The following is a 16,531-nucleotide window of genomic DNA, read 5'->3' as shown; positions in this document are numbered from 1 at the left end:
TCTTCCCTTTCCCTCTCCATCTTGGTCTGGTAGTCACTCAAAGACTTAGTGTGCTTTGCATGCATATTTTAGTTGGAATGGCAATAGTTTGTTTGTTTGTTTGTTTTGAGCATGACTTTTAATTTTTATTTGCATAATCCTAATTTCTATTTCCTTTCTTTCCTCAATGTCTACTGCACCTTGTTCCGCCTCCTCCATTCATCTCGACGCCATGGTTCTGCTGCTCCATAACAATGCATTATGAACTTGCCACTCCCATGTACAATACCTACCCTCCCTCCAACCTACATCCTTCCATCAATGGGCATCATTGTCCCCAAAACAATATGTTGTGGATGTCACAATGCTTATTGTCCAATTAGGGTGAAAATTCCTTCCTACAGGCAACTGTGGCAAAACTGGGGCCTCTCCCTCGTGTTCTTGCTGATATTACCAAGTCTCTGACTAATCCTACACCAATACAACAGCAGCTGAGACGCTTTGCTGAGCATAGCTCCAGTCCAAATGTCAGTGGAAGCCTCTCCTCTGGGCTGCAGAAAATATTTGAAGACCCCACTGACAGGTATGAAAGAGAGGATTTGAATGCTGCTCCTCAAACAGATAATATTTAAATTTGACAGAAACGTACTTACCTTATTTTTTTAAGTTTGCAACTTATAAGCTATGAGCAACTTAAAAAAAATCATCTGAGATAAATCCAGTTGTTTGTCACAATGCACAACAGCCAGTATTACTTATTTTCCAGGATGATACTGTAACATTTTATAGTATAAATATATACAAAGATCTGTCTGTCATGTTTCATGGAAGATGAAGGGCTATTATAAAATTGATGTTTTCATGTAATCTACTACTCCCTAGACCAGTGGTTCTCAACTTTCCTAATGCTGCAACCCTTTAATTCAGTTCCTAGTGTTGTGGTGACCCCCAATTGTAAGATAATTTTCTTGCTACTTTATAACTAATTTTGATACTGTTATGAGTTGGAATGTAATTGCCTAATACGCAGGAGATCTGATAAGCAACCTCCAACGTGTTTAAGACCTATAAGTTAAGAACCACTGCCCTAGACCCTCAGTTAAAACCACTTTAGAGTTGTCTATGCCTGCTGAATAGGTGTACAAAATGTTGAGCCCTCAACTTTGTGTTCTGAATTGGAATGATTTATGCCTTTAGCAAGGAACAGATATTCTCTGAAGGTTACGACAGAACTAAGTATGAATTAGGATATTTGAGAGAGTATTCTAACTCATTAAAAACTGAGGTGGGAGGAATATTATTTCAACCTTTGGGAGAAAACTAGTAATGCTAGATTTTATTCTAAGGATTGTAGTGATGAATGATGAAATCTGAGTTTCTAAAGAAATGTAACTTCCCTATTGGGCCTGTGAAACTTCAAAAGAGTCTCATGCCCAAACTGAAGAACTATTAATTATGTTGAATTTGCCTCAAGAGTAATTAAGGGGCCATTCCTTTTCCACAGTGATTTGCATAAACTAAAATCTCCAAGCCAGGAGAACACAGACAGCTATTTCAGAGGGAAAACATTATTGTTGGTTCAGCAAGCCTCCTCCCAGAGCATGACTTACTCTGAAAAGGATGAAAAGGAAAACAGCCTTCCTAATGGCCGGAGCATCTCCCTCATGGACCTCCAGGACACTCATGCTGCTCAGGCGGAGCATGCGTCTGTCATGCTTGATGTACCTATGCGCCTCGCAGGAAGCCAACTTTCTATAACACAGGTGGCTAGCATCAAACAACTTCGGGAAGCCCAGAGCACTCCCCAGAGTGCACCTCAAGTGAGAAGACCCCTGCACCCAGCCCTGAACCAGCCAGGAAGTCTCCAGCCCTTGTCATTCCAGAACCCTGTCTATCACCTCAACAACCCAGTTCCAGCAATGCCAAAGGCCTCTGTAGATTCTAGTTTGGAGAACCTAAGCACTGCCAGTTCTAGAAGCCAAAGCAATAGTGAAGACTTCAAACTCAGTGGACCCAGCAATAGCAGCATGGAAGATTTCACCAAAAGAAGTTCGCACAGTGAAGACTTCTCCAGGCGGCACACTGTACCAGACAGACACATACCTCTTGCTCTGCCTCGACAAAATAGTACTGGGCAGTCCCAAATCCGAAAAATGGACCAGGCTGGGTTAGGTGCCCGAGCCAAAGCTCCTCCATCCCTTCCACACAGTGCTTCCTTACGTAGCACAGGGAGCATGTCAGTGGCATCTGCAGCCCTAGTGGCTGAACCTGTGCAGAATGGAAGCCGATCCAGGCAGCAGTCGTCTTCCTCCAGAGAGAGCCCCGTTCCCAAAGTGAGAGCAATCCAGAGACAACAGACACAGCAGGTAGAGTATGCTACATGGCTTTGGCTTCTGCTTGGATGGACAACTGCTTTGTTTCTTTATATATAAGTGTCCAGAAATCAAATTGGAAACAAGGTTTCCACTTAAGAATGTTTCTGTAACTTTTAAACAGAAGAAAGAAATGGAAAGATTTGGAAGGTTCTGACTAGGTAAAAGCAGAACAGGACTTGACTTGTTACCCTTAGGAGACTAACAAACACCCAAGAGGCATTTCTTTTCCACGAGGAACAGAGCTGCTTCTTCAGGGTATGCTTAGAGCAGTACTGTGGCATTGGGCAAATAATTACACAGTTATATAGGAGATCTCCAGTCAAATCAACTATATTTAGGGAATATGGAAATTGAACCTTCTTAATTTTTCCTTAAACTTCCAGAATAAAGTTTTGCTTTCTGAGCTACAATTTAATATAAATGTACTTCACTTCATCCCCCAACTCCCTGTGGAAATACTAAGTCCCATGTGCCTTTTCCTGGAATTAGCTCAAAAGATAAACAACTGAACACCTAGAGAGACAAGGGAAAGAGGAAAAAATACAGAAATACAGATGGTTGATAAGTACTTGAAATATTTGCACATCCCTTATATTACTACATACATGGGCAAGTCCAGCTGATATCACACCAGTCCTGATACATTTTGAAATTTTATTTTCTCAGAATGTGGATGTATCATATTTTGAATTATGCATGACATTTTGAATCATTTATCATATTTTGCCCTCAGATATAAGCTAATAACGTTAGAGGTCTCTCTTCCACTGCCCCCCTATGTTTGTTTCATCTGAAAGAGTTAATTTCCTAAAAAATTTGTAATTTGTATTTGTGGAATTTTTTAATATATATTTATTTTATTATTTATTTACTTAGTTTTGGAGACGGGTCTCACTAAGTAACCCTGGATGACCTTGAACTCACAGAAATCAGCCTGCCTTTGCCTCCTGAGCACTGAGATTATAGCTTTGCACCACTATACCTGGCTTGGATATTTTTATTCTTTGAGAACTTACATATAATCTATTTTGATCAAATCCATCCCCATTCCTTCCGCTCCAGCTTCTCCCTACCCTCCAACACCACTTTTCTATCCCAGTTCCATGTGTTCACTCTCTCAAAAACAAAACAAAACAAAACATTTGAGTCCTCTTAGGCATAGGACTACATATTGGAGCGTGGATAGGTTTTCAAGAGCCCCATCCCTAAGAACAACTTACTTTCCCTTCCCCAGAAACAGTCAGGTGCCAGTGGCATCTCAGCTAGTTGTAGAACTTAATGATCGCTTCCTAGCTATGCTGGGATTTGGGCTGGCTTAATCATGTACATATAGTGACAGCTGCTATGAGTTAATGTATGTGGTAGTTCTGTCATATCCAGAAAATAATGTTTCACAAAATCAGCTACATCTTTTTGTTATATTCTTTCTCCCCCTCTTCACTGATGATCCCTGAGCCTTGAAGCGGGAAGATGTGTGTATTGATGTCCCATTTAGAGCTGAGCACTTCAGAGTTTATTCTCTACATACTGGCCAGTTGTTCTGTATTAATCACCATCTACTACAGAAAGAAGCTTCTCTCGTTAGGGTTGGTATAAAGATAAGAAATTAAGGGTATCAGTTTCATACTGTGTTTATTTTGCAGGATAATATTAAGTTGTTCCCTAAGACCTATTGCCTAACCAGTGATGGGATTTGGGCCCAGTTAATACTACCAGGATGATTTCTGTCTATGTAACAGGCTTTAAATCCTAAGACTTTAGTTGCTCTTTAGACATATATTCTTTTTAATAATGCTCATTGGTGTTTTATAATGTTCATTAGTGTTCTGCCTGCATATATACCAGTGTGAGGGTGTCAGGTCTCCTAGAACTGGAGCTACAGACAGTTGTGAGCTGTGATGTGATGCTGGGTATTGAACCAGGGTCCTCTGGAAGAATAGTCAGTGCTCTTAACCACTGAGCCATCTCTCTAGCCCTGCTCTTTAGACATGTCTTCCCAAACCAGTTGTTATTGTAGATCATAGGGTTCACGGCTGGGAAGACTGTTGATTACTACCCGCCCCCCAGTAGCGTACATAGGGCCTTCCAGTCAGTGGGGATGAAGCTTCCAGGTCTGTAGCAGCTCGACTGTCCCAAGACTCAACTGTCTTCAGCAATAAGGTCATCTTTCAAGGTCTCAAGGGAAACCGAGAGCAATGGCTATAGCCTCAAATGTTTGCCTGGGGTCTATGGGGTCCTGCTGACCAACATTTCAAAACAAGGTAACCTGACTTAGCACTTACTCTTTTATTTGATTGCTTCTGGTGCCTGAGTGAGGCATACCCTTCTCTCCCCATGTACTGCCCTTAATGAGTAATTTTTAAGTGTGTGTGTGTGTGTGTGTGTGTGTGTGTGTGTGAGAGAGAGAGAGAGAGAGAGAGAGAGAGAGAGAGACAGAGAGAGACAGAGAGACAGAGAGACAGAGAGCACATCTTCAGTAGTAGGTTTCCATGAGGCATTTTCAGAGGTCTTTAGTGATAGTTATCCATACCACCTCCTCTATGCTCCCTTCCCACCCCCAACCACCATTTAACCTTTCATGTCCCATTATTTCCCTTTCTTCCATCATACTACCTAAAGTCTATCTTTTTTGCTTGAAATTCCCCCACGTGGCCCCCTTAACTAGTTTTGGAACTTCTGTGTATAGTGTGTATATATTTTCATTAATTCTTTGAGAATTTAATACATGCAAACATGTATTTTGATGATATTCTTCTCCCACTCCCATCTCCTCACCCTCTACCTTCCAACATTACCTATATACTCGTGGGTGTGGGCCATCCTCTAGAATGGAGCATGCCTACAGGGAGACACATTCCTTTAAACAAAAAAACCTTTAACCTTCCTTCCAGAAGCTATCAGCTGTTAGTAGCTCTCCAGCTTTAGGTGAGGACTGATGAGCCCCTGTCCTCTCTTGTGGGTATAAATTCTAAAGAGTTCATGATTAAAAGAATTCTATGACATACTTTTAGGGAACAGAATAACTGCTCAGGAAGACTATAATAAAATCCCAGTTCATCTGTGTAATATAGCTACATTTTTACAGGGAGGTTCTTCCTGACTTAACTCTGCCCTATTGCTACTACAGCAGAACTTTCCCCCTGCCCTTGCATTGATTTTATTTTAAAAGTTGGATATTTGCAGAATCCTTAGATACAGAAGTTGAGAATGAGCTTAAGCTTATTCTGAAAGCCAACTTTTAAGGAAAAGGATCTCAGGTGATTATTCTTTCCGGAGGAACAAAGCTCCTCAAGGTTGAGTTCTTCCTTTTGGTGTGTATTCTGTCTCACAAGGTTGTACTGATCCATTTGATCTAATAGGATCATCTAAGGACAAATCATGTATGCTCCATGTATATATAGCTCAAGCTGACCAGAAGCTACAGTCATCCTACTTATTCCTAAGGTTCCCCAGGCTGGGACCACCACAGCTGGCCTACATGTCTTTTATATACACACATATGTTTATACAGAAATGCTCATGATTCTTGCTGAAAGACCTTCATTTGTGTAAGCCTTCTTGTAATTTACTTTCATCACATGTTTCTGTGCTACCTTCCAGTTGATGGTAACTACTTTCAGAGAATTAAAGTATTTATTAGAAGAAGAATAAAAAGCTAAGTAATTTTAGAGCTGAAATGCAACATTCCCTCTAGCTTAGGGCAGCTAGAGGGCAGTGAGGATGAGGTAGAAGCAGAAAAGTTCTCATTGATAAGGACATTGATTCAGTTCGGTCCTGAAAAGAAAAGGAAAATCAAAATTCTCTTCTTTGGGCAGGCAGTACTGTTGCTGTTACCTACCTAACTTCTCCACACATTGTACTAAATAAACTTTTCTTTCAAAAACGTGCTTTAATTTTCCTCCTGTTACTTCTGACTTCCCATTTTGCTTTCCTCCATCATATAGTCCTATCACAAAGTACTTGTGCTTATAATTTTTATGCATTTGCCTAAGACCAGTTGCTACTGACAGTATTTTTTCTGTAGAAAATATACCTGTTACACAAGCACAGAACATGCTTCCACAGTGAACAGAAGACTATGTAGATAAGTAGGAGGCAGTAGATGTGTATCATCTCCAAAAACAAATTTAACTTAAAGTTTTCTGTTACAGCCTGATGAATTAGGGAATAGCTGTACTACCATGAACTGTGGCACAGCAACAGGGAGAGGTCTTGGCACAGATTTAAAATATTCATCTTCATATAGCAGCCACTATCACAGAAGTCAAAACCTAGTGTTTTGATTGTCCGAGTTTGTGACTTTTCTGTCCAGTAAGTAAATGGTCTATTCTTTGGAATGTGTTGTGACTCTTTATTCTCGTTCCATGTCTTGTGATTTTCATCTCACGAGTCCTCTCTGTAGTCAGCACATTTTTAAGGCAAATTCCTGTACATATTTTAATTGCAAATTGTGTTGAGAATTTTTTTTCTTTCTCTCAACCTAGAGAATTTCTTTGTGGGGATTGTTCTGTATAATTATCAGTGGCTGTGTCCCATGCAAATTCCATTTGTATCTTAGCACAAAAGAGAGCCTTTGTCAGCAGAGTGGCTGGCTTCAATCTTCTCAAATAGTGAGTAGGAAGGAAAGAAAATCCTAACAAAACACTTTACTAAGAAATAATTCTTTCTCAAGAAATTTGGAATATTTTGACCCGTTGAGCCTCTTTCTAGATTTCTTTTTTTTCTCTCATTTCTTCTCTTACTTATTTTTTACATATCATGTATTTCGTACAAATAATAGACTTTATTTATTTTAAATACTTGAGTTGTTCAGACTTAGTATATCAGAAATTTGAATTTGAAAGCCCTTTTAAATAGGCATGTAACATACCCTTCAGTGTCATGCTGCAGTGTTCACATTTGGATTTGCTGAAACCGCTTCTAACCAAACTCTTTAAGAACCATGGGAGTTGAGTTACTTTGGTGTTGATACCAAACTGGTTTTTCATTTAGGAGAACTTATTTCAGACTATGAAGAAACTGAAACCAAGTGCTGTTTATATCTAGTAAAGACCCACAAGGTGCAGAGGAACTGGCCTGTTTCCAGCTGTCCCAGCAGAGCCAGGCTATGACGAACTGTAGTATCAGCAAAACTGTTGTATCAGGCCTCTCTGTCCTCGAGCACTGTTTTCCCAGGGGAACCCTATATAGCATCAACTCAAAGGAGATTGTAGAATATCCTCCTTTTTCTGTCTTTTCCAGCTTCATTTTAATTCAGAATCTCTTGAAAGTCAAGCAACTATAAATGCTCTTCCTAAGGCTACAGCTGAGCAGGATGAAATTGAACCACTTACCAGCCATTCTCTTCCATTCCTTTGACTATGAGATAAGAAACTTTGTTATATATCCAGTTTATAAAAAGGAGATGGGATAATTGTTAATGAAAAACATTTGATGTCCTTCCAAAGGACTACGGGAAGAACAGTGTCCTTCTTTTAACAGTGCAGTGGTTTCTGAAGAAAACTCGGTGCTAATATATAAAATTCTACTGAACTTTTCTCATACATTGAATTATTCACTGTAGTTCAAAAGAATTGTATGATGTAGTGCTGTTTGTTTGGTGGCGATGTAATTGCCATGTGAGACCAAAAGAAAAAAAATAACAAGACTGGAAAAATAACTCAGTGGTTAAGAGTACTTACTGCTCTTGCAGAGGACCTGTGTGTCAGCTCACACACCTGTAACTCCAGCTCCAAATCAGTATTTTTTTTAAACAAAAATTATAAAAGCTAGTTTATAGACTTTCTGTAGTGCACATATTCTAATACTTTTGAACCAAAATTACCTCTGTTTTCTTCCACTCTAGTACAGTAGCTACTTTTGACTTCCATATTATTTTCTACTCATGATTTTCTAAAGGATATGATATAAACAGAAAGAATAAAGCTGATCTGACCCATCTTGTCAATTTACTTATCATAATTACTATTTTGACGCTTTACCCAGAGTAAAATTCAACCATTAAAATAAGAAGAGAATTGAGATGTCCAGTTTTCATTGCCCAATCTCTCACAATTCACTGGGTATTGTGTTAGTCCTCCTAAAAATACAATAGAGCTACCACCATCGTTAGTGGTGTGAACCAACCCTTGCTTTAAAATCTCACAGAGCATCTCAAGCCTAGACCACCTACGTTTTTCTGTCTTGTTTTTAATATGCTTTTCAAGGTGAGATCTGTATGTTCTTAGGCACACTATTCATTTAGAACTAAGGAGAGTTATAGATAATAAAGTTAGACATAATAAACAACAGGAAAAGAAAGTTTATTCAGTATCTTATTAACCATTGAGAGCAGGAAGCTATTGGGTAACTCCCTTAATTAATAAATTCTTAATAATAAGGTTATTAGTAGCTTACAAAGTAGCTACTTTATCTCAAACTGCTGTGAAATAGAAAATCCTAGTCCAGCAGCTTCCATGTGCCCTAATTGTGCTAAAGTAATATAATTGTAAAACTAAAAAGCCATTTGTCTCCTTCAAACATTGATATCGATCAGTTCTTTATGATTCAGTGCTTCCCTTTTTGTTTTGTATCAGAAAATTAAACCCATTATTTCTGTTTCTCTTAATCAGTACAGAAACAGTTCATTGCCCTGTGCTCTTCACATTCAGCATGCGGAAAACTACACATGTATTTGTGTATAACGTATTTGCAGTTTACCAAATGTTTTCACTTTTTGTCTCTTTTTCTTACAACTTTTAGTTTTTTGAGTCAGGGCCTTTCTCTATGTAGTCTTAGCTGTCCTGGAACTCACTATGTAGACCACGCAGACCTCAAATACACAGAAACTACAGTGCTGGAATTAGAGGCATGTGCCACCATGTCAAATATTGTAACTTTTGATATGAATAGTTCTTCCTTTTGTAGATGATACTGCATCCACTAGGCCAGAGTTCCCAAAGTATTATGTTCAAAAATGATTTAAGTATATATAGGTATTTACTTAGTTATGTAAATGATACATGTTTGAACAATATAACCTTTAATATTTGAATATATAAGTGCATACTGACATAGTATCAAACTTATGGCTCTACTGATATTGCTTAGCATAGTGGCTTAGGTAACTATAAAAGGTTATTTTTAAAAGCGATAAATGTTTATAATAAGTTAAATATAGTAAAAAGTGGCTCATAAATAAATGAAGTATAATAAGCATTTATATAACTGTAGTAGAAGTTGAAGTAGAATTTTAAGTACAAAGTTACTGAAATTTAAGACTAAAATGTACAAATGCTAAATCATGACTTTAGAGAGGGAATTTCTTTTTTTTTTTTCTTTTTGTTTTTCGAGACAGGGTTTCTCTGTGGTTTTGGAGCCTGTCCTGGAACTAGCTCTTATAGACCAGGCTGGTCTCGAACTCACAGAGATCCGCCTGCCTCTGCCTCCCGAGTGCTGGGATTAAAGGCGTGCGCCACCATCGCCCGGCCTAGAGAGGGAATTTCTACACAGTCATCACAATTGTGTGTGTGTAAACTTCATCCTTCCTCAGCATAAAGCCATCTTTACTGAGCAGAGTTCTCCTTCAAACCTTTAAGACAGCCTATATGAGCCCTTGTGTTTTTATAAAGTGTCTGAAGACAGGCTTTTCATCTTTCCTTCTAACCTTCACAGGCATCAAAATCCCTTTTTATTTAGAGTTTAACTGAGTTCTACTCTAGAATGTTTTAAAGTTTCTTAAAGTATAGCTTGGCTGCTGGGTGGTGGTGGCGCACACCTTTAATCCAGCACTCAGGAGGCAGAAGCAGTTGGATCTTTGTGAGTTTGAAGCTAGCCTGGTCTACAGAGCAAGTTCCAGAACAGACTCCAAAGCTACACAGAAGAAACCCTGTCTTGAAAGACAAAAATAAAATAAAATGTATAATTTGGCATGGGAAAGAAAATTCTCTTCAATTATGAAAATTAGAGTTGTTCCTCAAGAAAAAAAAAACATTTTAATTGTGAAAAGCTAGCATAAACACACAGATTTTTCTTACTATTGTACATGCACTCACCCCACTTCCTCTTCATCTTCCTTCACTCTTATACACACACATATAACATATATACATCTTCTTCCTGCCTCTGGCAGCCTAAAAAACTAACACGTGCAGTTTTACCAATCCACAGAATTCCTGTGAGATGATCAGGTCGATAATGGGAACAGTGACGATGATGGCATCTTCATTCAATAGATGAGGAAAATAGAATTTAAGAGATTAAATGTTTTAGTTACTAAGTGGCAGAGTTGCTGCTCAAGACGAATTTTTAACACTCTGCATATTTATATTGAGAAAGATAAGAAAGGTCATTTATCTTGCTATCCTGACTAGATAGAAACATGCTTTAGAGACTTAGACCATCTGGAATTCATAGTTTGATCTTATGTTCTTAACAAACTTTGTAGTGCTGAAGACATAGTTTAGTGTAGAGCACTTGCCTAGAGCACATACAAAACCTGAGTTCCGTATCTAACACAGCTAAATAAACAAACAAAAGGCCCACGGAGTTTCTTGCCTACAGACTCTTAAACGGTCCTAACACACCAGGAAGTCAGCTTCTAGAAAAGTAATAAATATCATCACTTCCCTTTTTCTAAATGATGAATATAAAAGCTCAGTATTGGCGTTCTGATATGTACATCTGTGAGCTTGCTTAGCAACAGCCAGTTCTTCAGTCCGTGGTTTTCCTGGTTCAACAGACATCCCATCATCTGAGCGTTCAGCTTATCCTTTCTTTTGTTCTGTCATCTTAGCTTCAATGGGTTAACTTCATAGCTGACAGCATTTGTTTTACTGAGAAAATTAGCAATGTTTAGGCTTTCTTTATAAGAAAAAAAAGAATGGTTGTTGGAAGTTATGTGTATGAATTCAGAATGGTTTGTCCTAATACAGATGCATATTCTCTTTCCTTACTCCCTGGCCCTAGCATTAATAGGCTCTTACCTAGAACTGACAACACTTAAATTGTCTTTCTGAAGCATAACTAGTGTTTGGAAATGATAATAAAAAAATCTCTGATATAGGTTCAATCACCTGTGGATTCTGCCACAATGTCTCCAGTAGAAAGGACAGCAGCCTGGGTTCTGAACAATGGACAGTATGAAGAAGATGTGGAAGAAACAGAACAAAATCAAGATGAAGTCAAGCATGCTGAGAAGGTAGAACCTAATTTGTCTTTGTTGGCTTACTGGCCCCACAACTGATAGAAAACAAAACTTGGCCTGGAGCTCACTATATAACCCAGGCCTTTGTCTCTATTTCTTGTATTAACCGTCACATGTGTGTATCATAAGTCAGTAGTGTCTGTGATGCCAAGGAGGAGTGTCATAATTTTTAATGTAGGCTGCTTTAATTTAGAAAGAACTCTGATACATGTTTCTGACTATTTTAGTTGAATGTTTATTATTTCTATAAACTTTCATCTTCAAGTTCACAATTTACTTTAGGACCAGACGATCTAAATCTTGGGAACAGTAAATTTATATTTTAGTTGTTCTTTTGGTATTTTGGGGTTTTTTTGTTTTGTTTTATTTTGTGTTGTTTGCAAAGACTACCTAGCTATACAGATAATTATTTAAGAGATATATGTTATTTGAGGGGTTTTATATAATATTTTTGAGGCATATGGGTTTGTTTTCTGAGACAGGATCTCACACACACCCCTATACTGGCTTAAAATTCAGTCTTCTGGTCTCCAGCTCTCAAGTTAAGGATATTTGTTTGCTTGATTGATTAGTTATTCATTTATTTATTTACTTATTTTAAGAAAAACAGACCTGGAAAAAATGAAGCAATAATCTTAATGTCACACTTAATTGACAGTTAGATAAGGGGTTATTTGGGGGGTTAGAAAAACATAAAGCTATTCCTAATGATGCAACCCAAGCTTTCAGAGCTGTCCTAAGGCTTTCTGCTTCAGCCTTCTAGATTAACCAACATAATTTAGAGCAGTGAAGTGGATAAGCAGTGAAATGAGATGTTATTATGTAAGCTGTATTTTAGCAAACACTGCACACATTTATCATTACTAGTGAGTACAGGTAACCCACCCATCAGGAAGCTCATGTTTCTCACTCTGCCTGGAACAGTTTCACTCTCGATTGCACTAGCAACCCTGTCCACAGGAACTCGAGTACATTAAAGGGCCAAGTAGCCAGCTGAATTACAGAATTTATAGAAGGCTAGTGAGCACATAGATAGATTCCAGTACATGCTCCCAGGTCAAACATAGAAAGCCACATCATGAAAATAGGGCAGACAATATTAATTAGTCCTCTAGAGAATGAAGGCCCTTGTCATTGTTTATGACCTGAATACTTGATACTTTTAAAATTAAGGAAAAAGCAGTAATAGCCTGTTCTGTCATTAAATTGTATTAACTGACTTAGTTGCTTATCAGAAATGTTGCCTGTTCTCTGAATTGTCTAAAGGGCGAGTCCTAGTGGAGTAAAGGTAGTCTGATGAGTTAGGAATCCTGCAGTACAGGTGATGACATGAAGTCTTGTAGACAGCTAGCTTTTGCCCTAAGTCCTTTGTCAGGCTTCTATTTAATCGTTTATTTAACTATTTAATTACTTAATCATTTTCTTTCTCCCTTCTATTCAATACCATTACGGATTGGATTTGGCTTGCCACAATTGGTAGATTAATGTGAAGAAAAGTATATAAATCTGTAGAATTCGTAATGTCAAGTTAAGGTTCATAATGTAGTTTTAGACCCACAGTGGTACTTATGTAGCATTTATACCAGCCAATACTTTTAAATAACCGGGGCAGCAGCGAGGACATGCAGGTCAGACAACATCTACCATGTCACCTGGGGTTCTCTAGATAGAAAGTGCAGCAGTAACTTCAAAGCCAATATTATTCCTGTCATCAATGATTCTTCCCCTTTGCCAGTATGAACAAGAAATTAGCAAATTGAAGGAGCGCCTGCGAGTGTCCAGCCGGCGGCTTGAGGAATATGAGCGCCGGCTGCTGGTGCAGGAGCAGCAGATGCAGAAGCTGCTGCTGGAGTACAAGGCCCGGCTGGAGGACAGTGAGGAGCGGCTGCGCAGACAGCAGGAGGAGAAGGACAGCCAGATGAAGAGCATCATCAGCAGGTTAGAGGACCAATTGGTAGCTGATTGGCTCTAGTTAAGTACAGCAAGGTGGGGAGAAATGTCCAAATACTTTCAAAAGAATACCCCAGCCCCCAAAGCCATTTTCTTCCATGTGTATCTGTTCTGTGGTACTTGATATAAATGTAATGACTCTGGCTCTCAGATATTAAACCAAGTGAGATCTGGTGTACTTACCATGAAGATAAGGTAGGCTTTTTCTTTAGCCATAATTATATTAGGGAGAAAAGGAGGTAATTTAGTATGAAATTTTAGATGAAAGTTGGGTTTTTTAAATCTTTAAAATTTAACTCAATTTTCCCAGACAAGTCTAAAAACAAAGTCTCACTGAATGTCTTTAGGGCCAGAGGACCAAAAAAGTGCCATGGATGCCAACAAAGGAGAGTGAGAAGAGATCCATTTGGCTGTGTTTGCAGAGCACTCACTGTGGGCCAAGCACTTTATAAATAGTACTTTGTTTTATTTCCATCTTGGCCTCTGGAACAGATACTATTATTGCTTATTAACTGATAGAGAAATAGGCAACAGTTGCTTGTCCAAAGTAACATAGTGGAGACCTAGAATCTGAGTCAGGTATCAAACCTTAGACTTCAGACTCATAACCACTAGCTTCAGTACATGCTGTAGATAAAATCAGAGAAGAACAGCTGGGGGCAAGAGGAGAGGTGAGAAGAACTGTGGTTTGAATGTAAATTAAATTAAAAGTAAATAAATAATATTTTAAAAAGAGAGGGAGAACAGGAAAAGGGTCACTGTTATAGTGGCCTGAAAATAACTGATCTCATATTGAGAGCCACAGGAGTAGAACTGAGGAGTCATGCAAAAGTGGGTTGAAATGTGAGGAGTAAATGAGAAACACGATCTACTAGAACATTCTGTAGAAAACATAGCTGTGCAAGGGAAGAGGATAGAACGGTAGCTACAGTGTAACTTGAGAGTAAGAGGAGATGGTTTGCTGCCAAGCATGGTGGTTCTTGCCCATAATAATCCAACATTCAGGAGGTAGAAGTAGGAGTACCAAGAGTTCAAGGCCAGCATCAACTACGCAACAAGTTTAAGGCTAGTCTGAGCTACATGAAATACTTTTAAAAAGTAGATAGCCCTTTTGTTTTGTTATTGTTCATTTGCTATTTTAAGATGTTTGACAACGGGGTGATCTAGTAGGAAGATGATTATGTGTTGTAATAAGAGCGGCGGGGCTGCTTCCCCAGCACCCCAACCACCTGGCTAGCCTATGCCCCGAAATAACAACACACAAACTGTATTCATTTAAACACTGCTTGGCCCATTTCTATCTAGCCTCTTCTAGGCTAACTCTCGCACCTGGACTAGCCCATTTCTAATAATCTGCTGTAGCCCACGAGGTGGCTTACCAGGGAGATTCTAGCCTACGTCCATCCTGGGTCGGAGCTTCATCGCGTGTCTCTGCTGGGGAGCGGGGAGCATGGAGTCTCTCTGAGCTCACTTCCTCTTCCTCCCAGCCTTCTGTTCTGTTTACTCCACCCACCTATGTTTTAACCTATCAGGGCCAAGCAGTTTCTTTATTACTTAACCAATGAAATCAACAGATTGATATATGACACTCCCACATCAATTATGAGAATACTATTCTCAAGAAAATGAAATGTTAGGGAGCCCAGCCAGAGGTAAAAGAATCAATTTAGGATGTCTTCTTTCAGGGAAGATGAGAGAGGAGAAGAAGAAAAAAAAAAGGTTAGTGCAATAAAATAGGTCTTCTGTTGGAAACCACCAGTTTTAAGGTTTTCAATTTCTGTATTACCTAGCTCTGCCTTTGAAAACATTGATCCTTCCTTCCTACCACATTCTAGGCTAATGGCTGTGGAAGAGGAATTAAAAAAGGATCATGCTGAGATGCAAGCAGTTATTGATGCAAAGCAGAAAATAATCGATGCACAGGTAAGCAGGCCCTGGACTTAGTAGAAAGTACTTGTTTTTAATACTGCAAATAGTAAAGCAGTAGAAAATGAGACACTGAAAGTTTCTTGACATTATCCTTGGAATGATATGAGTTTTCATGTGACCTCAATGATTTTTTTATGACATAGCATTAATATTAGCATGTAAAATATTATGATTTAGTGTAGTTGTTTGACAAATCTTAGCCTAATATGTGATGAAGTTGGCTTCCTTCCTTGTAGAAAAGAGGACATCTCTAAAAGGGTAACTGTAAAAAGTTCACTGCATGTACCTGCCTTGTGACCTCCTCTGACCATTGCTTGGCTGTGTTCTTCACGGTCTTGTCAGTCACATCCACTGCCTTCAACACCTAGTCCTAGTAAAGAAATTGTAGGGAAAGATAAGGTTGTAGAAGATAGCTTTCCTTGTTATTCTTTTGGTTCAGAGTTTGGCATTTCTGCTTGGAATGTGCTTGGCTGCTCTTCTTTGTTGATGCTATGCTTAGAGAACCTCTTTAGATATTAAAAAAAAATCTTGATAAAATTGCAACCTATGATAGCTGACCCCCACAGGATGGTAGCCTCTACAAGCCCTTTACAAGGACACCAGTGATCAGAGCAAAATCCAGGATGTAGGGAATGTTTCCAATTCCTTGTTGCTTTATCACTGTAGAATCGTGTACTTCAACATTTGAGTTTCCTTATGAGGTCAGTGTAAGATGAGGTTTGTTTTCTAGATGGGGAACATAGCCACGAGAAGAATGCTTCACAGGCTTCATCCTTCTTGGAACTCACTAGACTTAGAAGCTAGTTATGAGTTGTGATGTTTTCTCACCTGCATAGCTCCCAAAATGTTTTAGACTCAAAGTCTGGCTATTTTTGGCCTATTTTGAGACAGAGAAATGTTATAATTACTTTACTTGCTCTTTTAATTTTTTAATTCTTTCTAGGTATCCCCAAGGTAAGTGAGGGAAGAATAGTAATAACAAGGCCAAGGCCTTCTTGTTATATTATCCAATTAAAAAAATCACTCCATAAACTTAAAAGAAATAATGTAGATAAAGAAGGCAATTCATCACAAAAACTGATGCTGAAAAGTTCCCTTTGGAGTCGCATCTCAA

At 38.7% G+C, this 16,531-nt stretch overlaps 1 protein-coding gene across 5 annotated transcripts in view; it reads left to right on the top strand.

The window, feature by feature from the left end:
• Rasal2 (RAS protein activator like 2) overlaps nucleotides 1–16,531 on the top strand; it is a 284,303-nt gene that overhangs the window by 258,303 nt on the left and 9,469 nt on the right. For 3 of the 5 annotated variants that reach the window (XM_005363926.3, XM_026787569.1, XM_026787570.1), the window contains 5 exons: nucleotides 363–562; nucleotides 1,484–2,345; nucleotides 11,398–11,532; nucleotides 13,274–13,476; nucleotides 15,324–15,411. In XM_005363926.3, the coding sequence (XP_005363983.1) occupies nucleotides 363–562; nucleotides 1,484–2,345; nucleotides 11,398–11,532; nucleotides 13,274–13,476; nucleotides 15,324–15,411 (1,488 nt within the window). The remainder of the gene's footprint in view (nucleotides 1–362; nucleotides 563–1,483; nucleotides 2,346–11,397; nucleotides 11,533–13,273; nucleotides 13,477–15,323; nucleotides 15,412–16,531) is intronic. The other 2 variants (XM_013352533.2, XM_005363927.3) reach the window with 1 other exon arrangement.

Source organism: Microtus ochrogaster (genome assembly GCF_000317375.1).
Source record: "Microtus ochrogaster isolate Prairie Vole_2 chromosome 6 unlocalized genomic scaffold, MicOch1.0 chr6_random_2, whole genome shotgun sequence".
Lineage (NCBI taxonomy): Eukaryota > Metazoa > Chordata > Mammalia > Rodentia > Cricetidae > Microtus > Microtus ochrogaster.
Note: the sequence above shows the minus strand (reverse complement) of the source record. Positions and strands in the feature narration are given on the sequence as shown.